Source organism: Vanessa atalanta, chromosome 9 (genome assembly GCF_905147765.1).
Source record: "Vanessa atalanta chromosome 9, ilVanAtal1.2, whole genome shotgun sequence".
Taxonomy (NCBI): domain Eukaryota; kingdom Metazoa; phylum Arthropoda; class Insecta; order Lepidoptera; family Nymphalidae; genus Vanessa; species Vanessa atalanta.
In genome coordinates, this window is record NC_061879.1 from 6,665,192 (window position 1) to 6,687,439 (window position 22,248).

General features: G+C 29.3%; 1 protein-coding gene across 5 annotated transcripts; it reads left to right on the forward strand.

Annotated features, from left to right (window-relative positions):
• Positions 1-723: 723 nt before the first annotated feature.
• Positions 724-22,248, forward strand: LOC125066285 (juvenile hormone acid O-methyltransferase). 5 transcript variants are annotated; one of them, XM_047674310.1, is made up of 5 exons: positions 724-820; positions 19,262-19,844; positions 20,525-20,696; positions 20,972-21,080; positions 21,916-22,248. In XM_047674310.1, exons 2-5 carry the CDS (start codon positions 19,483-19,485, stop codon positions 22,092-22,094), a joined length of 822 nt encoding a protein of 273 aa, XP_047530266.1. In that variant the 5' UTR covers positions 724-820; positions 19,262-19,482; the 3' UTR covers positions 22,095-22,248. The 5 variants fall into 5 exon arrangements, with proteins under 5 accessions (XP_047530266.1, XP_047530264.1, XP_047530267.1 ...); XM_047674308.1 differs by having other exon boundaries at positions 19,276-19,844; XM_047674311.1 differs by lacking the exon at positions 724-820 and adding an exon at positions 16,462-16,572.

Here is a 22,248-nt window from a genome sequence, read left to right on the forward strand (position 1 = left end):
TTTCGATGACGTAAGAAAACTGTTAATATATCTATTATAGACTATTTAATAATATTCAGGTACATCGTCAGTGCCAGAGCACTCCTTTGCCATTATTGAAGTGAAAGCTAACGGCACGCTGATAGGGCTTTGAGCTAGCCCGTCTGGGTAAGTACCAACCACTCATCAGGTTTTCTAACGCCAAACAGCAGAACCCAGTGTTGTTGTGTTCCGGTTTGAAGGGTGAGTAATACATTGTAACTATAGGCACAAGGGACATTAAAATCTTAGTTCCCAAGGTGGGTGGCATATTGGCGATGTAAGGAATGGTTAATATTTCTTACAGCGCCATTGTCTATGGGTGGTGGTGACCACTTACCATCAGGTTTCCCATTCGCTATATTCGCCTACCTACATCATAAAAAAAACAATACTTAATTTTCTATATACGCATATTTCTACTTCCAAAATAACTAAAAATAAAAAATAAAATAAAATATTTTATTTCATATATACTTAAGTTGTTTATCAGTAGAATGTTATTTATTAGTTATGCGTACTCCGTGGTCGTACGTAGTGAAATAACGTAATAAATGACTAGCCAACAAGGAATTGAATCTCTGCCATTACTAATTGGTTAAACGACATTGACTAAGACGTAATCAGATTTACTGCGTAATACCTGCGTTCTTACTCTAAACATAATTCATTCGAAGTAATTCATTTAGTTTCATTCAACGCGGACCAGTCAGTTCGCAACAAGTTTTTGTCTCCGATTCTGTAGGAAATTCTGTTCAAAGTATTTCTAACACAATCTTATTAAGCCAAGAACACTTCTAAAGTAAGTATTTTATTACATAAGTTTCTATAATTTAGTTTTAATTTTGTTTTTCTAAAAATTAATTATAATTGTAAATTTACTTTTTATCCATATAATTTCGTCATAAGTAATAAATTCAAATGATTTTTACTTTATCAATAAATCAATCAACTGTATCAATTATTAAATTAATTATTATACGTTATTTATTCAATACCAATTACCAACGACGGTATAACAGGTATTTTAAAATGAAATTCAATTTTCCTAAACATTTTTTTTTTAATAAAATATATGTTTTTAGTATAAGTGATTGTTGCATTTTCATGTTTAAATTTTAATGTAAACTTTTTATTTGTATGTTATAAAGTGCATTAATCTCTCAAAGTAAGAAATTCTCAGCAGTAAAGCATCGATTATCATCTATCCAAAACGGGGAGACGATTTTTGTGTGTTCTCCAACTGAAAGAACTACTAAACCATTATATATAAAACTGAAGATGCAACACGGTTTGGAGAAGGCTTTAATATATAGTGCATGGCAGACAACGTCTATATTTCATAAAAACTCATCATTATTATGGAATGACCTTACACATTTTACACTATAGCCAATAATACCATGATCTCAGTGAATAAGGAAAGAAAAATATTTTTTTCTTTTGAAATCTTCCTCAACATGGCGTGTTGTGGCAATATATGGCAGTTATATTTATAACTGCGATTTGACCCAAGTAAAAAATTACCTAAAACTAAGCAATAATCACATAATCAATCAGTCAGCAATTTTAATTGAAAATGGACGTTATACCTTCTGCTCTATATAATAATCGAATTAATATTTACTTTTGTAATTTCTGCTCATTTTGAAGATAACTCCAGATTAATAATACTTATCTATTAATAGATAATGGACACAAAAATAAACATATTTCTTATTTTTGTTTCGATTTCTTCCAAAAGGCATATTAAGTTTAAAAAGGCACTTATTTTAAAATTACAGACAATAATTTTAAATTCAATGTTTTTTTTATATAAAAAAGAAAGATTTTGTTTACTCAAATATGAAGATATTTAGCTTTTTACTATCCATATCTTTGCTTAATGATAAGTTAGTGTAATGCTTCCACATTGAATTTGAGTTTACTGTTTGCTAACTGTCAGGCTGCGTATCAACATAAGTAAGTTTTCAAGATTTTACGATCAAGTCGAGTATCGAATGTTAAATATGTCAGACATATTTATTGAACATTAGCTGAACATGCGGCGTTACCCGCTCTATATGTATAAAACTGAACTTATAATACACAAACCGACACCGCCAAATTTTACTCCCTTGAGGAGTGAATTAAAAAAGAAGCACATATTCTTACCCGTGACATACTCCATACCAACTTTCGAAAATCGGTGCCTCGTCTTAAACTGTTAGTTACATGAAAACGCAAAATACACCAACATTTCCCAATATTATATATATAATAATATAATTCAATATGTATATATACATATTGCGTGTAAATGCACTCATACAACGCAATCAAAACATCTATTTAACTCTTTCGTTGCATTCGCGTTGCTGTTAAGCATATTTAATTTTATAATTATTTTTGATTCAATCAATAAAAATACTATATATTAATTTAAATTTCTTCACTATTTTATTATATCCGCGCAGAAAAGGCATGAAGTAATACTATGAAGTACGACTGATTTCGTTAATTGAAAAATCTTATCCATAAAAAAGAGCAATTTCAAGGTTTACTTACTCGCTACTATTCGCTCATTATGGAAAATAATCTATTTATTTTATTTTTAAATATTATGCAAAGGTAGATAAACATATTGATAAAAGGCATTCTAGTCTAATCAAGCCAATGTTGGTTAGTTACAAATAATAAAAAATACGATAAAAATTCAACAACGATAACAATAAAAAACCAATACACATACGACACACCATGTTAACTTTTAAGATACTAGTTACTCGTTGCGTTTTGGCAAATGTAAATATGATACAAGATTTTTATCTTATGCTATTTCTTTAAATAGAGGTTTCTTTACCAACTTTAGACAGCTACAATTCATTTAAAGTTACATATCCCTTTTACAACCCCACCCCTTGACAGCGAAATATCTTAAAAATCTTTCTTAGTAGGAATTTACTTCACAAAAAGTTGTTCCGATAGATCTCGAAATGAGTCATCCTATAGTATTCCACTTATATACATATTTATATAAAGATGAAAAAAAAAAACATTTTTTTTGTATAAAATATTACAGAATGTTCTGTTACAAAGTATTGAGATTACAAATCTCCCATAAAAAGCAGTGGGAAGCTATGAAAGTAACCCAGATGGTTACTTTCATAGCTTCTCCTAGTTATCCTAGCTTTCGCCAGAAGAGTGCCCGAACCGTCGATGTATATAGACTACCGTCAAGTGAAAGTTATATGACAATTTAGATTTTTAATTTTTGCAAGGATAACATAAAATAAAACAAGCAAAGAAATAAAACTTTAATTATTACAATATTACTTTCACCCATTATACTACTTAATTACATGATTTTTCAATTATTAATCTTAATGTTGGATACAACATTCAGATAAGATCAGTATTTGGTGAAGGAAGACATTAAAATCAAGGTTTTTGAGTAATGGACTTAAAAATAAAAACATCTAAAACGGAGTAAGATATAATGATGTAATAACATGTGAAATAATTTTGTACAATCGAAATAAAAGTAATAACAATATAATTACAAAAACTGATTTCACCTTTTTTAAAAGTTCATCGTAAATCAGATAATTGAATTTAAATTGAATAAACATTCCAAAACTTTCATTTTAAAATATCTCATAATTATGAACTTCTAATCAAAATAATGTAATTCACTTGAATATACAAATATCGTATAAAACTCATGTTGTATATAAAATGTATGTACATCGTAGATAAACACCGCAAGCGCCTTCAGCGACGGCAAGTTACATAAAAGTACAACGTCTCTCATTCTCGGATTGTTACAGCTCGGGCGATACATAGCTTTAACTTCCGAAGCACACGCTCTGAAATATTTATTCCTGAAACGTAAAGATCGGGCGAGGGGGCGGTGGGGTTTATCCCGCGGTTTCCTTCCCGCCGTGTTTTACTTCGAGAATGGGAAGTCGCCGCCGACGGGTCGATATTACCAAAGATAATGCTACAGATATGATTTTACACTTTTTTGTAGCAAAGTACTAAATAAATATGAAACAAATAATGTAACTAAAAAATGTGACATATTATATTTTAAATTTATTTACAATAATATCATTAAAATAGCTAATTAAGTATAAAGGTGAATAAATTGTGTATTTTAACAGTCATATTATTAATATCAAAATCAATTTTGTGTTATACTAAATATACTTTAGATAACGGACTAAAAACAATCTACACACACAAAATTTCAAGATTTTGAAATAGCAGACGTCGCAACAGCGTAACTTTTTAAGGAAAAATATTTATTCGTATCCGTATAGCTTATAAAACTGATAAACCTTAAAATAAATATATTAACAGAACGTAAGTTAAAAAAACAAACATACCATTTATAAGTTATTTATGTAATTTTCCTTGGTCATTTTAAATCTTAAGTTGAAAGTAATCTTTTAAATAGTAAGTATTCCAATTTAAATTGCAATAATGCAATATAAATTGGAATACTATTTAAAAGATTACTTTCAACTTAAGATGGAATGCTATTATAAATCATATTATAATTTTAATATGATTTAGATAATTCAATAATTACATACAAATCGTCTTATCATCAAAGATAATTTAATGTTTGTTTCGATATCATGAAAGACCGAATGATAAATCAAAAATCTATTTGTAAAGACACATTCGATACACCTGTTTATTAAATTTGTATACAATATATTGTAGCGAGCTTATAACGAAATGAAATCTATTTGTACTCATACATCTGTGTAGCTGGCTCTATTCTATGCCATTCCCAACCTCCAGTGGGGGGTACCCCCCACCGTTCGATTGTCTGCGGAGGCTGCCCCGCCGGTGCCATCTGATGTGCCGAGAGCACTCCAGATCTGCATAGATCGTTGCCTTCGTTTTTTCTCTATCGAAAAATCAATACTTACTGTTATATATAAATGGAAAGACAGTATTAATGTTCTTAAGAGCTTATTTGCCTCAGATCTCGCGATCAACTGAAAAATATTTTTTTTTTCATTGGATTATTCTTAAAGTCTGATATTTATTAAATAATTTTATTTATGAAGAACATTTCGAAGTCAATTTAAGGTTAAACTAGAGATACCTACAAATTCTCTATTTCGTAGATATAGGCTGCGAAGGAGTTGAGTACATAATGTGAATGACTCTTCTCAAAACCGTATCGCGGTTTCCGCCTCTGTCTCCCTCAAGGAGAAAGAAGCTCAAACACCGAGCAATAAAGCCTTCGCATTCAGCAAAACAAATACAACGCACATTCCAATGCTAGATATCATTCGCTCCGCCCACACAGTCGGCATGACGACTGTAAGCGCTCCCATTGGTCGCCGCGAAGCCTTCTCCATTTCGAATTGGTTATTTTTTTCTACGATTGAAATTGGCACTGTCCGTTTGTTCTGTACGAGTGCTATACGCATGCGTGATCAGTAGGCGTCTACGTCACGTAGACGTATCTACGTTTAGGGCTACGAATGTTTTATTGGATTGCTCTCTCGGTTCTCATTCGTTTTTTGGATTCGAATGTGGATTTGTGGCCGCTTAATGCTCACTGCGCAGACGTAACTGATACTAGAAAACCTTTCGTATATTTATATATTATTTTATAATTTTACAACATTGTAAAAGAGTCACTTTATATTATATGTGTATATTGAAAATCTGTAAGTTATTATAAACTATATTATGTCTTTAAAAAACTGAAATAATTGAACCAATATTGGTTAGCGCAATGAAACTTCAAAATGAATTATTAATTTAAGACCTCATCTTATAAATAGTTCAATTTGTGTTTTAATTATTAAATAGTTCTAAATGCAATGCTATTATTTTATATAGTACCATAATGTATGTTAAACAATAGAAACAGCCGACACATCCGTTTCGCACGGTATGGGACAGATAGTTCCGACCAACCAATTAATTATATTATAAACCACTACCATACAACTAAACATACAAACGTACGCTTACGACGACATACGGTTCAAATAAGCAACGTTTTCGCTTGACAACTGCAATAACACACAGGCATCCATAGCAGGCTGTGTCCCGAACAATTTCATTTGCGACTGGGCGAGGATAGCGTTGTAATTACAACAACAATCGATAGAGGCGCCACCGTCTGCCGCACGTTTAATCTCGCCGGAATCAAAGGACCGTCGCCTCACACCCACACCAAACGAGATTCACCTATCAACTACTACCGACGAATACTCTTATCTACTCTCGATACATTGCTTTTTCTGAACGATGAAACAAATCACTGCTCTTGGAAACACGCATTGTAACTTTTATTTGTTTTTGAACTAGTCGAGTGGTAAATACTTTGTGTCTCGCAAGCCTATATCTGCAGCGGTATGCTTAGATGTCCTCAGAGCAGATAGTTGCATTTCCAGTCTATGTATAACTATTCATGGAGTTTTATTAAAGCTTAACATTGTTTGACTCTAGTTTGAGCTTTTATACTGCCGCCAGTTGTTTCCATATTGTTTTGTAAATATTACCTCGCTGCTAATTGAATTCCTGAATCAGTTATTTATAATATGTATTAGAACGTTGTTAAACATTGTTCTAATAATATATTCTACGCTTATAATGTGTCATGAATATTTTGAATAAGCACACATAATCATTATTTATAAACAAAACGTAATAGATTTATTTTGAACCAACGAAATTATGAAAATGTTTGTAAAAATAAGCGTATATACATATATGTATATGACTGAATAATATATAAAAGTTGTTTAAAAATCATTTTATATATAGATAATTCGTTGCGTCGATGACTAAATATAATTCTAATAAAAATTCTCAAAGAGAACTTGTTTTCAAAAAAATCTGTCAATTGATCTTTGTTAACTCTTTCAATTATTTTTTTTATGAGTACATTAATAATACTAACAAAATCTATTTCATATGTACGACCGAACAAAAAAACTACGTTAATTTGCGTAACACAACTGTTTTTGGGAAGTATAATATCAATTAAGATATAATAGCTTGTGCCGCTTCAATCGAGTGCTTGTATTATGGCTGCACGTATTGATTGTCAATAATACGCGTTTCCTCGTCGTTGTTAGACGATGCATAGTTTCGCTAAATTATCGCCTGCTACATCATTTTACGTGAAACGTTAGGATCGCATAGAAATTATGAAAGGGTGATTCTAATTTCACGTTTATCATTTATTTACAATATCATGAAATTGTATGATTTATAATCTCGTATAGTTACTGTCTTTAAGAAATAGAACTGCCCTGAAATTAGTTTTTTTTCTTCTAAATATTTAAAAATAATAGGAAATACTAATAAACTTGTCAATGTTCATAATTATATCATGAATTAATTATTATCAATACGGGTACACAGCAAACAAACGATCGGGTTATTATATTTTTGTATTTTAAATGAATGAGAAATTTTTAGTTCGACGTTTGCCATTGAATTTACTAAATGTAGTAAAATTTATTTATTACATAATTTCAAATGCAATAAATAAATATTTATTCTAAGCAAGTATAATATTATTATTATTATAGTAGAATAAATTGTCAAGACAATTTAAACGAATAACAAGAAACTCACAGTTTTTGAGTCGTAAATATTTTTATGTATCCCGGCTTAATTTAACGCTGAGGTAGCAATGTAAAAGTTGGAACGGTCTCGCATTCAGCACTATGTATAAAGGAGTGCTCCACATAACGCTATGTATTTGAATCTTCAAGACATAGAACGTAACTTACTTCGCCATGTTACTAAGCTTCCAAATTTTTTAATAATTTATTAAGAGTAAAATCACTTCGTTAAAGTTATTGATGCTATTTCATCTGTGTTTACCAGAGTATTGTTTTTATATTTTATATCGATTTTTTTGTAAAGAGTATAATAACCTTGAAAAAAGTTTTTTCGTTATAAATAATCGAAAATTAGTACTAACTTACTAACTTTCTGCCGAAGTGCAAAGGCTTTTCCACTTCTATTAAGCAGAAGTATTCAAAGGTTAACCCACAATGTATTAAAGTTTGTTTGTAGGTTTAGGCGTTCTTTCATTAATCTTAATATCCTTTTAATATATACCAAGCGACAGAATTACGTTCTACAAACCACGCTACTTATAGAATAGGAAGCGAGTGTAGGTAATGGCGCAAAATAGTGACGCAGTATTATTGCAGTGGGTGGTGGGATCCCCCCCCACATACCCACCTCCTTCCACCCGAGAGCGACTGAAAAGTCCGCGAGAAAAATAAGATCCGCACTCCGTCCTGCTTATTCTTAGGAAAGCTTTTTGTATATTTTTGTATACTTTTTCTTTCGGTGTGCCGGCCAGGCGTTTGTGAGCGTCAGTAAATAATACTTTGTATGTAGGATTGAACTTAGCGACGGTACAAATTTTAATTTCGGACCGCACCATATTTCTTCAGAGTGCCGTCGAGGATTCAATTTTTTTCATTACGAGTTTGATGACATACGAAATAAATACAATAAATTAAATGATTAATATCAAAGTAACATTATGTTATAATTCATACTAAACATTTGAGATGTAGATGTATGCTAGAAAATTGCATTATAACTCTTTTTAGAGAGCGACATCTTAGTTTGTTTTAGTCTAAAATCCAGTTCCATCAAGTGTCAAAAGTAACTATGTACTAAAAAAAAAAATATTTAAAAAAAATATATGTATAATTTAATATCGAATTTGGATAAATAAATAAGAAGTAAAAAGGCTTTTGTATGGTGCCTTATTGAATTGTATAACTCCACACAGATGTTATAGTTCAATCCGACAAAAAATATATAAAAATTATAAATTTTTTTTACAAGAAACGTATGTAATTAGTTTTCATTAAGCCATGAGACCCAATTCTAGTCTTTATTTACACTTTTAGAAGATAAGAAGGGTCACATTCCATGTCACTTTGAACATAGAGCTAAAAATGTATAAGTCGTAAATTTTCATTGTCGTAACCTTTACAATGCTTACTACTTTATTACACCATTGAATTCCGTTAAGTTTTGGCAGTTCATAAAGTGAACTATCCACAAAATAGTATGTACAGAGCAAAGTTACAGACGGAGGCATTTACTTTCATCGGGTCAGATTCGAACCACCTCGCTGCTTTACTGCGTCTCGATACATACAGATTACTACATATATATAATTTATTGCGTTTTTCTCGTTTAAATTGAACGATTTTACATCTATATCATAATAATGATTTAGACAAATATTCTTTCAATGATTATTATGAACTTAGTAGCACTAACTGTCGCAATTTTCTTCGCAGAAAATTTAATAAACTACATTAGTACAATTACAGCGCAACATCTTTGTGTTATCCTAAAATATATCTGACGATTTTTCTTGATCTGCTCAAATGACCCTTTGAACTGACAGTCGACTGAAAATTTAACATTAAAGGCAATTTGAAATTTAAATTTCACAAAATCTTTAAATTCGCTTATATATAAAGCCCGGGTATTTATTTTTTAGTCAATATATAATGTCAATCACATATATGTACATTTTATAAAACAAAATGAATACTAACTAAACTTGTTTGAATTTTTTCAATTTTATATCCGTGTATTATGAATTTGACAATATGCCAGTGTGATTATATTAAAAAAGATGTAGTAGCGTTTTGTCTGCTTAGTCTAAGAAGCATCCCCATTGAATCTTTTAGAGTTCATCGAGTGTTTGCGCTTTTTTCAACCATAATGAACTTCAAATCAAAAAATTTAACTGAATCAGATCCTCCTTGGTTTATTTCTAGCGTCGGTTCCCATTGGCATGATTCATATCAAAATTTGCTCTCAAGATATGAGATACTATCACCATCACAGAAAAATAAATTTATTACTCGCTCTGAGAGATATTAGCCAGAAAATCTTTCGTTACTATTAATCAGTACTTATATTAAGTAGTTTTATAAATAAATAAATTATAAAAATAAAACTTTGGAATTACAATTTTCAATATGAGAATTATATTGTTCAAGCTAACAGTCAATATAGTTCATCATACTAAATCTGTCATCGCTTGTCATCAAAGGTATTGTTAACCATTATTGTCCAATAATTAAAGAGAGACATAACTCAAGCATAATTTTTTTACCTAACATTCTTATTTATTGAATACTTAATATTTTATATAATAAATATATTTAGCTACTAAAGTAATTAAAATATAAAATAATATTTAGTAATGATTATTTAAGTTTAATAACATCGTCGAGATTAACACTCGACTTTTTTTATTTTTTTTGTAAAACAACGCCCTCTAACGAAATATTTCATAACAAACAAACCGAGTAAGCCTCCTGTTGGAGTAACTGAATCTTCATATTACAATGTGAACTGATGTTTAAGTTAAGATGTAGATGGCTCTCACGGCGCTAACAGAATAAGTAAATTTGAAATTAATATTACATCGCTTAAAGTATTGAATATGACCCTAAAGTTATTTATTTGCTAATAATTATAGACGTCGAGTAAATCTTATTTTTTCATATCTATGGAACTTATGTCTTGCACCCGTTCCAAAATAATATTTCTTATTCACTTTCGTAAGACTAACAGTTAATAGATGTTTCAGGATATTCAAATATTTTAATTGATTTTAAACTTAAAATTAATTGTTTTAATTAAATAATTCAAACGATCATCATAAGAATAATAATTAAACGTAAAGTTATCGGTGCTAAAAACAATTTTTCCATAAAAAAATATAACAAAATATGCGATACTAGTCTTAATTGCAATTATGTCAATTAGTATACCAGAAGCTTAAACGTTTCTAAGCCTACGACAACTCTTATGACCTCAAACATAACCTGCCTTAATGTCTGAACCATTGGGACTTCAATAAGAGACCAATTTTAACCGGCGTACGGCGCTTAAACAATTTATTTCGGCACCCGACTCTTTTACGCCGACGGAAATGACGTAAGTGTGACAAAGAAACCATACCAATTTAAAATTTTGATAGTAATGTCCGTAGGGCAATGCACTCACTAACTGGTTGGGAGAGGACGAAAGTACGATTTTTGCAATAATTCGAGTTAACCATTTTAAAAACTTTTTTAAATTCATTACAAAAATATGCTCGTTTTCTTTATAAATAAAATAAAATTAGTTTTATTAATTGGTTTGAGTAAATTAAGATAGTGAAGATTGGGTGATTTATATTTCCTTCCTTTGGGCACTGAAGAATTCAGATAATTTATTATTATTATTACACTGTAATTATAATAATAAATATATAAAGGAAAGAATAAATTATAATACTATCTAATGATATATATTACTATGCTATATTTAACATCAATTTAAAAAATTAAATCTTTTAAAAAAATATATAAAATGTTGACCACAACAAATAAGATTTCGATTTTAGAGAAGCTTCACAAAACATATACTTAGTTATCTCGAGCTTTAAAATTCCATAAGCAGACAACGATCGTAAAACTTTTTACTGCATTTAAACAAAATTGTTGTCTATCAATGCACTATAAACGCAAGGTCAGCTACTTTCTCCATTCGTATGTATATACTAGCACAATGATACAAATATACTGCCCTCCCATACATCTCAGTCCAATCCGTGACTTTTTCCAACTTTCACTTACTGATTTCATCATCAAAGCCTAAGGTCATTTACTCGAAGGTCGACTATTAAGATACAAGCAGTAAGGAATGTTAGATGTAATTCCAAACAAGTTTTATTTTTATTTATCATAGGAGACAAATAGACTAACTGATGAGTGTTCACTAATACACGTAGACATTGGCACTGAGAAATATTGACCAAAACTATCATAGTCAAAGAGAACTCTCCCTCAAACCATAGAAACTACGATGCGATGCGATAATAATCCCTTTAGCGTGTAATTACAATAGCTCTTTCACTCTTGATGCAAAAACAATAATAAAAAGTATTTACTATTTAACGATAAAGTAACATTGAATGAGGGGTACCCAAATATGCTTACACAAAATCATACGTCTACAAAAAGTTTAACTTATTGCTTGTTTTAATTTAAAACATTAATAACTTTATAAACATTTATACTTGATGATAGGGCTTTGTGCAAGACTGTCTGCGTGGGTACCAACTACTCATCGTATATTCTGCTGTTATATGGTATTGTTGTTTTCCAGTTTGAAGGGTGAGTGAGCCAGTGCCACGGGCACAAGGGCCACACAATCTTAGTTCTTAGAGAAATTATATATATTTTTTACAGTACTAAAAGCTATGAGCAGTAGTGACCCATTTGATATGAATGAATGAATGAATGATAAATAATTATTATTATTTAAATTTGATTATATTATACAACCGATATTTTTTATGTTTGTTCGATATAAGGTGGACTTGTAGTAATATCATTACGGATCTCTGAAGTAAATGAAACATCTGACATCAACAAAACGAGCCAGTTTGATGCGTCACGTAAAGCAATTAAAATTATTGTTAAGAGAACGAGATATGTAACAATTACGAAGATAACGTTTATTACGTTTAAAAACGTTTCAAAATACTTGGGCTTAGCAGAGCTTATTTTAAAATAATAATAATTATTATTATTATTATCATTACATACTATAAAACAAAGTCGCTTACCGCTGTCTATCCAATGAAGTACCTTAAATACACTGTGCATTTAATACAGATCAATCTGGCCCATTACAGCATTTCATTTAAATGAATATTTTCGAACTTATTATACATAACCGTTTGTATTGTCTAATGAATGTAGTATATTTATTATCAGCATTGCACCCGTGCGAAGCCGGGGAAGGTCGCTAATTATACACTAATATATAAATATAAAAAGAAAAAACATTAATAGTTTCATGATCTTTATTATTTTATTTAAAGTTGTAATAGACTTATTGGAAATATTTAACTATATTTCGAGCATTACAATGAATGTGCTATATATATAAATAAAATCATGACTGACTTGTCTGTATACGAATACAAAACTAGTGAGGATATTTGGCTTTTGACCATAAGGAGTTCATTTAAATATACAATAGAAAAAAATATATTTATTGATTGCCGATATAATGATTTTCCACACAATTAGAGTCGGTATTCGCAAGTAAAGATAATCGTTATAGTGATAATTATTATTCAAAGAAACCGATTAAGCGATAATTAAAACAATTTTATATGATTTAATTGTATTTAAAAATTTTAATTACACAATTTACGTCATTTTAACAAGTCAACATTTAAAAATATATACGGTAAAATAAAATTCCCTAAATACGAGCCCTTTCTCCCGATCTTGAGCATTGAACTCGGGCGGGGTGACATTGCGAACGACTGCATTACAGAACCGCTCACGAATTTTGATACTTGAACTAATATTATTATATAAATACCAAACTATGATTTATTCAATAATAATAAATACTTCAGGGCATACTTGATCATTTAGATTAGGACTTATTTCGAAATCAATTAATGCTTCTTTAATTTGGAAGTACCAAAATAGAACCAAATAGAATTGTAACTAAAACAAAATTTCATAATTGTACAAAATTATGTTATAAAAACATTTCATCATAAATTATATTTAAAAGTAAATTAAACCACCTGCTATTCACACCGATCAATCCTTTTTAAGATATATATATTCTTTATGTAAAATATATACGGAATATAAATTTTAATATTATACCTGATCAAAATCCATTGTACAATTTTTTATCATTTCCCTGATGTAATTTGATTTTACGTAGATTTTGTCCGGAGATGTATATTATAAATACAGTCTTATAATCAAATGCATATCACCAAATGCCAAAACTACTATTTATTCACACGCAAGTCAAATAACAACAAACATCTTTCGTTACTCTTCTTTTTTTAGAAGGGTACACTTTAAAGTTCCTATATCGGAGACTACCTAATTGTGTTTCTTCAATAATAAAAATATCGAAAAAAACAAAAATACAACAACAAAAATAACTAACAGCTCTTTCTGATTGAATCATAATTCCGATCTAATTTGAATCTTTCTTTTATATATTATCAGCTCAAAACGAAAGATCATAACCCATAAAGCATCGTAAGTAAAACAAACGTCCGTAAATATAAATATACAACAACTACTACTTCGCTATATCAATAGCAGTAAACATATTATGTAATTTATATAAAATTACTACGAAATCGATATTTTTATTATATATTGACCATTAAAATCATTAGGATAACTTTAGGAAAATTCATTGTTATCGACTCCTCATCCTAAATGATAAAATAAAACCACTGACATATATGTACTTATGAGTACACGTATATACATATATGGGATATTAAATAATAAAAACATAAATAATATCGGCATTTAATTTTTTCGAAGACAGTTCAACGCGAGTTATATGCGAGTATGTTGTACCAACTTCTTGTACAAATTTAGCACTACAAAATTGATTTACACATCAATCAACAAGAATTGTGTTATATGTCATATCGGTCTTCAATAGGGGTATTCTATTAAGTCGAATTCTAAACAAACCTTAGGAAATTTTATTTTGTTTAAATTAACAGTAAACATTAGTAGACTTTGTATCTTTTTAGACACGTGTATATATACTTTTTTTTAATTCTAAAATAATCGTGGCCTGTATACATTTTTCATATTCTTCTGCTTATCGTGAAATGTCATAAGGACTTTGCGACATTGAATATAATAATGATAACTTAATTTTAGCTTTTAACTTACATTGTAACAGTTAGGAGAAATAATTATTTATTATTAAATTAAAAGATACATCAATATAAAGTATAATATTTTTTAACAATTCAAGATTGACTTAAGTTCTTAAAAAAAAAAAATGCTGTACTTTCCCAAGAGAATAACCTATTTTAAGGAATAAACATTATTAAAGAAACCTTCTCAGAGTGGGTCAGGCTTCTTAAATTGATCGTCAAGAGCTCTATCTATAGTATAGACTTCTACAATTTATTTAATAATAAGCTTCGAATAAATTATTCATATTCGACTAAATAATTACAAAATATATTTAAAAATAATAATAATTGATTTATTTTAATAAATCAGGTGTTTTACATGCACAACAATCTTAAGAAATTGTTAAAAGGAAATGCTCTATATTTATTGTTACGTTTTTTATTTTATATTGTCTTGAACTGTAGTAATTGAACCTGGGTTTTGAGAGAGTTATTAGTGTACATCATTGTATTGAAACACGATATAGTAGACAAAACAAAATTGATATTTCAGGCACGACACTTCCTCGCGACTAGATTCTGCTATCATTTCAGAGTAAATCCTACTTAACATCCGATGACAAGAGAACATTCCAGTTTTTTTTAATAAAATGATATTTATCTCCAGCATGTATCAAGACTGCTTAACGCGGCTCACTTTAAATGTACAGTGCACTTGCATTATAGCGTATGGATGCACTGTCTTGAATTTTTTTCGCCGGTTTTTAACTTCGTCCTTGAATTTCAAGTTTAGATTACAGCCTGCACATTACCAAAATGCGTTGGTTACACACAGGTGCAATACTTCATTTACAAACATTACTTACATACATACATACGGCTACGGTATACTTGTACGGATTACGTATACTTTTATATGCGGGTGAATCATATACTGAAATAAAAATCGTTTTTGAATGCCTAAGGCGGTTAGAATAATAAATTTTTAAGTAACAAAACTAAAATAATCCCAATAAAATTTTGTATCAAATATGTAAAAAAAAAAAACAATCAAGTACGGAAAACCAATAATCATATTCAAATATTAATAAGAAAAAAGAATAATAATTTAAGCACCAGCAATATTAAATAAATATTTGTGTTTAAACGTCCTTTAATTGAAGAGAAGCACATGATCAATGCAAATCACATTAGGCTAGGTCAAGACTCCTAACCCAGCTGAGTAGATACGACTTCAATAAAGGTAATAAAAAAGGTGAATAACGCAGACCCAGGGCAATGCACTTTTTCGTGGACGGTCAAAGAAGATCGAATGCGCTTGGCCCTACACAACATTTGTGAGCAGCATGACAATGTCATCAATACAATTTAGAGCATTTTAAGTCTTAACCAGTCTACACATACCTTTATTTATCGTTTGCAAAATATTTTCACTTAGTACGTCTCAAAATCGAGACGTAGCCAGCCAAAAAATGCTACCATCCTAATGGAAAAGCCACCTTGTAATGCATGCAATTGATATTAATTTCAAATGATATAACCCAAAATAACCACATACAAACCATCCGTACTTAAAGCAACAAACGAAAATAACGTCTAATTCCAAGGTTGTAAGGTAAATAATTTAAGGAGCAATATTTAAAAAAACGTAATGCATACGCAATGGAATGCAAACGCGAGGTGGGTACATGCGAATCAGTTTAGCTAAGGTCATGATATAGAGGTGCATTTGCGAATATATTTCTGGTCATCAGTGAAAAAAATTGTACTGCAATAGATTAAAGCAATTGATTTGATTTGTAGCTGAAAAATGTACGTGGGTATGTATTTTTTTAATTTCATTCTTGTTGTATTTCAATTTGTGATAGCTATGAAACAATTAATAAGAAATTTATAAGACAAGTTTTTATTTTACTTTATAAATAATTAACCAATTGACTAAAAATAATCATTTACCAGACTTTTCTTCATCAACAGTAACTATTTTCGTTTGTTTCTGTCTTATTCGAGTACAATGCATAGTTGTATACCAGATTTTAGTCAAATAGTTACACTACTTAAATCATAAAACCTAGTAATTCAATATATATTGCTAGTTATAAATTAAAATAAACTCAAATGAAAACCACAAATCAAAATTGTAAAAAACTACATGATAAAGAATTAAAACCAAATTTTATAGTCCTTCATTAAACCTTAAGTACTTTAGACGATAAACAAAATAATAAAATTTAGTTAATAGCCTCACTCATCACATCAGTGCTTATAAAATTCAGTACCTTAAATAAATATAACAGTATACGTCGTGTAAATTGTATAAAACTTCAATAATCTTCAAGCATTCAAAAATATACAGCAAAAAATTGTTAAAAGATTAACTTCAGAATAAAACTATTGAAAAAATATTTCCAGTCATTATTTCACTTATTCAGTTCATAAATCTAAGTACTTCTTCGTGATGTCACCGAAACATAGCTTAAAGGAGATAAATAAAAATAGCTGAGATCAAGGCCAACGATTTATACGACGATACAAAAGAATGTTCAGTCGAAGAGGTTGTCGATCAGATGAAGATAACTGAGTCTATTTTAGGCTAAGTATGAATTACACTAGTTACAATATATGTGTTGAGGAAAATGCGAAGAGATACTTGTGATAGGGTATTTAAAATCATTCTTTCATTGCAACCATAGAACTTATGAATGGAAAATTTATATGTACTTAAAACTTATCTGTTTTCAAGATTATTTATATTTAAATTTCAAAAATCTATTGTAATGTTTATTCTATAACAAATTACAAAACTAGTGTCTTAAAATAATTGATAAACTAAAATATTTCATCACAAACGATAAAACACATGATGGACATTACTTTTTAGAAAGTAGCAGCTTAAGATGTTTTAACGAAACAAAAGTTGACCGAGAAAATATTGAGATATTACTTCACTGACTTAACTATTAACATATGTGTCTTTAAAAATATTTGGACTTACTATACCATAAAAATATAGACACTTCATAATCATAAGGTTACTTCAAGTATACGTATTTTAATAAGGAACAAAATAATTACATAACAAACGACGGATCCAAATACGCTATTTAATAAGGAATCGTGTATAACAAAATTAATGAGTATTTTAACCCAAACAGTTACAGTGGTTATCAAATTGATTAAAATAAATTTATACAATTTATATAAATTTAGTTAATTTTATTTTTATTAATAATTCTTGATCAAATAGGTATAAAGTTCTAAAAATTTTTACACAGTTAAATTGGTTATTGTCATGACCAAAATTCTTAAAGCTTAGCATTATGGCGGAACTCCAAGTTACTTTAACAATCTTTTTTTGATATGAAATAGTAACTAAAATGTATTTAATTGTTCAATCAGGAAAGCATTTGGAAATACTATTTATGCAAATTATTTTGATTTGCTTCAAAACATTTTAACAAAATATGTACACTTTTCTAAAAAAAACAGCAACAGACACTACGAGTAGGAGTAGTACTACGAGTACTTGTATCGTTAGTAAATCACAAGAATGTCTAATTTTTTATATGTTGTAAATTGAAAGGAGTTTAATAACTTATGTCGTCGAAAGTACAATTTCATATAGTATTTTCATTATTCATTTTCATAACTTTCTTAGTAAAACATTTATCTTTATTCATAAGTATAAATGAGAAATAAAGCATTTAATAAATGACTGTTGATATTTCTGTTTATAAAACTGTAAATGTGTTTAAAGTAATAATCACTACGATTTGCTGCTGTTCAATATAATTCACATTCCCAACCGCTGGTCACTTCACGTAAAAATTACACGACGGTACAAAAGTATCTCTACAAGTTGAATACAGTATTTTTCGATGATTTTTTTGAACAACTGAAGATATTTGGTGGTATATAAAAAAAGACAATATTCTTTCATAGATTAATTTTAATAGAATCCATTAAGCCTGAATACATTGAAAAACATTTAACATACAAAATGAAATAATTTATTTCAGATGTATAATATATATTTTATCAGCTTGCTTTAAAAAAATAATTGACTTATATTTTTATAATTACAAATGTATACAAGTCTGTAAGAATATGAGTGGCCTGCGATGAACTTTTTGTTTTTTGTCAGTTAACATGTAAGTCAAAAAACAGGTTCTGCGAGATAGTACTGAAATAAAATAAAATAATTATTATTAAAAATTATTTGCCCTATTATAGGTAAAATGTGGATATTTAAATAGCTATTATAAAAATACATCGACATAAGAAAAATTATAATTTCAAGAAGTTAAATAATACATTGTAGTTAACCTAATTCATCTACATCAAAAAGTATTTTTATGAAAAAGACAGCATTTACCAGCTTTCTTTTTATAATAATTATATATATTAAACTTGTTCCTAATTGGGAACAAGGAAAACAATTTACAGAAATATTTAATATGCACATATTTTTCCAATATGACACTTGTTACGTTATATGTAGGTGCGTAGTACTTCATTTTCAGATATCGAGAAAAAGTCCTCAACCAGACTAAACCCTGCTTTCCTCGACCATCTTTGCCACAGTAGTCGACGATGTCGTGCATCGGTGGCACATATAAATACTTACGAACAACCACGCTCCTGACGAGACTGCCCGCCGAAACCGAACCGAACGCAGCGACTTAACGCACGCGCACCCGAATAAAAAATAACCCTCCAAAGATATAAAAATGAATAATGCCGAACTATATCAGAAAAGCAATACTTTACAAAAAAGAGATGCCCTTCAATGTTTAGAAGAGTATGCGAAAAAAATTAAATGGAAAAACGACGGAGATACAGTTATAGATATAGGTTGCGGAGATGGAAGTGTGACGACGAGTGTCCTGAAAAAGTTTATACCCAATAATTGTAAGAGGCTTGTAGGTTGTGACATTAGCGAAAAAATGGTCCAATTCGCTAATGAGCACCATGCGAGTGACCACACCAGCTTCACGGTGCTGGATATTGAGGGTGACTTGCCGAACGAGCTTCGAGGAAATTTTGATCACGCATTTTCGTTTTACACCTTGCACTGGATAAAACATCAAGAGTAAGTGTATTCAGAATGTTATATTAACAATGTTTGATATAAGTACGTAATAAGTTACATGATTATAATTTTTTTTTCTGAATTATTCATATAATTATTGTATTTTTTAATTAGTGAAAAACTTTTCATTCCTTAGTTTTCATATAATAATTTAAAAAAAAATCTCATGTATTTTTTTTTTTACTGTGGATACAATTATGAAAGACAAGACGTGCAGCACAAACACACGTGTTTAACATGTCCTTCAAATTTGTCAATGAAAACGATAACAAAAATGTAAAACACTTTTGAAATTGTTTAGATGAAATACATTTTAGTTCTATATCGTTTTAGTTAATGTAATCGAATTATGAAAATCAATTGTATTTACATCTATTGCCTAATATCTATATATGTATATATATTTTAAAAGATATCCTTTGTATAGCTACAAATAGCTACTAGATATCAGATAACATAATTTATTGAATAAACATTAATTATTTTCATTTTCAATGCCCATGACGTCTAGCAAAATAAAAATAATTATATATATATAACACAATACAAGTTATGTAACTATAAATTGAAAATTAATATGTGTTACTAGTGAAGCATGCAATATTAATATTTTAAGGATGCTTTTAATGTTGACAATAAGAATAATTAGTTATTTTAAAATTATCAATTAACCATTTCAGAACAGCATTTTCAAATATACATAGTATGCTGGCAAAGGGAGGTGATTGTCTCTTAATATTCCTGGGCCATATGCCGGTATTCGACGTGTACCGCATACTGGCTCGCACCGCAAGATGGAGCTTTTGGCTGAAAGATGTCGATCGCTTCGTATCGCCATACCATGACTGTCAGGTAAATATTATTATTATTTCAAAAATCATGGGCAAAAATTATTCGGATACATCTAAGTGCTTTAGTAAAATATACTTATTCGAAATAGGAATCGTTTTTCGATATTTTAACAAATGATTTCTGAAATCACTTTAGCAAATAAAATTAATTCAGATTGATTTAAAAAAAAATCTAGGAAATAAAAATAAGTCTTAAATATAATAAATAATATCTACAAAACTCAATAATTATACCAAATATTTGGTTTATTATTATTATTATATTATTTTCCTTAGGATCCTGAAAAAGAAATTAAAAGAATGATGATCTCTATCGGATTCACTGCGGTGGAAGTCAAATGCACAGAAAAGTCATTCATCTACACCAGCCTTGAAGCTGTTAAAAGTAAGGTTCTGATGATACTTTTTACATGATAATATAATAAAAAAGTGCGTGTGTTTAGGTAATACGAGCGAGTAGTTCATAAGAGCGTTACAAGTAATAATTATTTTTCCGATTTATTCATTTGCAGCGGCTAAATTCGATCCCATTATTAAGTGTCATGACTTTTTTTTGTAAATAAATTGACGGTATTACAATATCTGTAAGGAGTCATAAATTAGCCAGTTGACATATTTCTTTTATTTCGCTATATATATAGTTAACTTTTACAAATGACATCCATATATTCAGCTCTCTTTCGCAACTAACGTTGTATTGTCATTTTTAGCGTCATTTAACTTTCATCGTAAAAGTTTACTCTTAAGGCGCCTGAATAAGTATGATTTCAAAAATGGACATTCTAAGGTTACTTCGACTTATAATAAAGATTTTGTCAAACATGACATTTTATACATTTAAGGAAATTATTTATTCATTAAACATCCAATTCCAACAGAAACTCGATATTTCAATTCGAAAGAAGTGCCTTTATATATTATATATATGTTTATGTATTTGTAAAAACTGGGCCAGTCCTGATAGCCCAGTGGATACATCAGGTTAATTTTAACTAAATTCGCGGTTCAAATCAATGAAGGGACACTGAGTTTTCTTGTGCTTAATTTGTGTTGATATTTAATTTCGTATTTTTGCACGTATTGAATGATATTTTGCTACACTTCACACCTGCACTGAAACTGTGTCATGGATTTATCTCAAACCTACCATTTAATAGACTAAGCGCGAGATATCTACAGACTTACTTATGTTTTAATTTTTTATTAATTTCTATTTCTAGGAGCTGTAACAGCAGTTAATCCTTTTAAAATACCAAAAGAAATGCAGGAAGATTTTCTCGATGACTACGTTAAAATAGTTCGCGACATGCAACTTATTGACCACGTTAATAATAATTTAGATGGGCCGGTCAGCGTCAGAACTAACTACAACCTGATCATAGCTTATGGAAAAAAGTAGCTGATTCTTGTGTGCGATATTTCCTGCCAGTACAAAAATTTTTATATGAAGGTTTTATTTAATTTTTACTTTTAAATATTTTTATTTATTTTAACGTTTTAACATATTTTTGATATACCTAAGTGCTAACTATTTATGTAATAAACTACCTTAA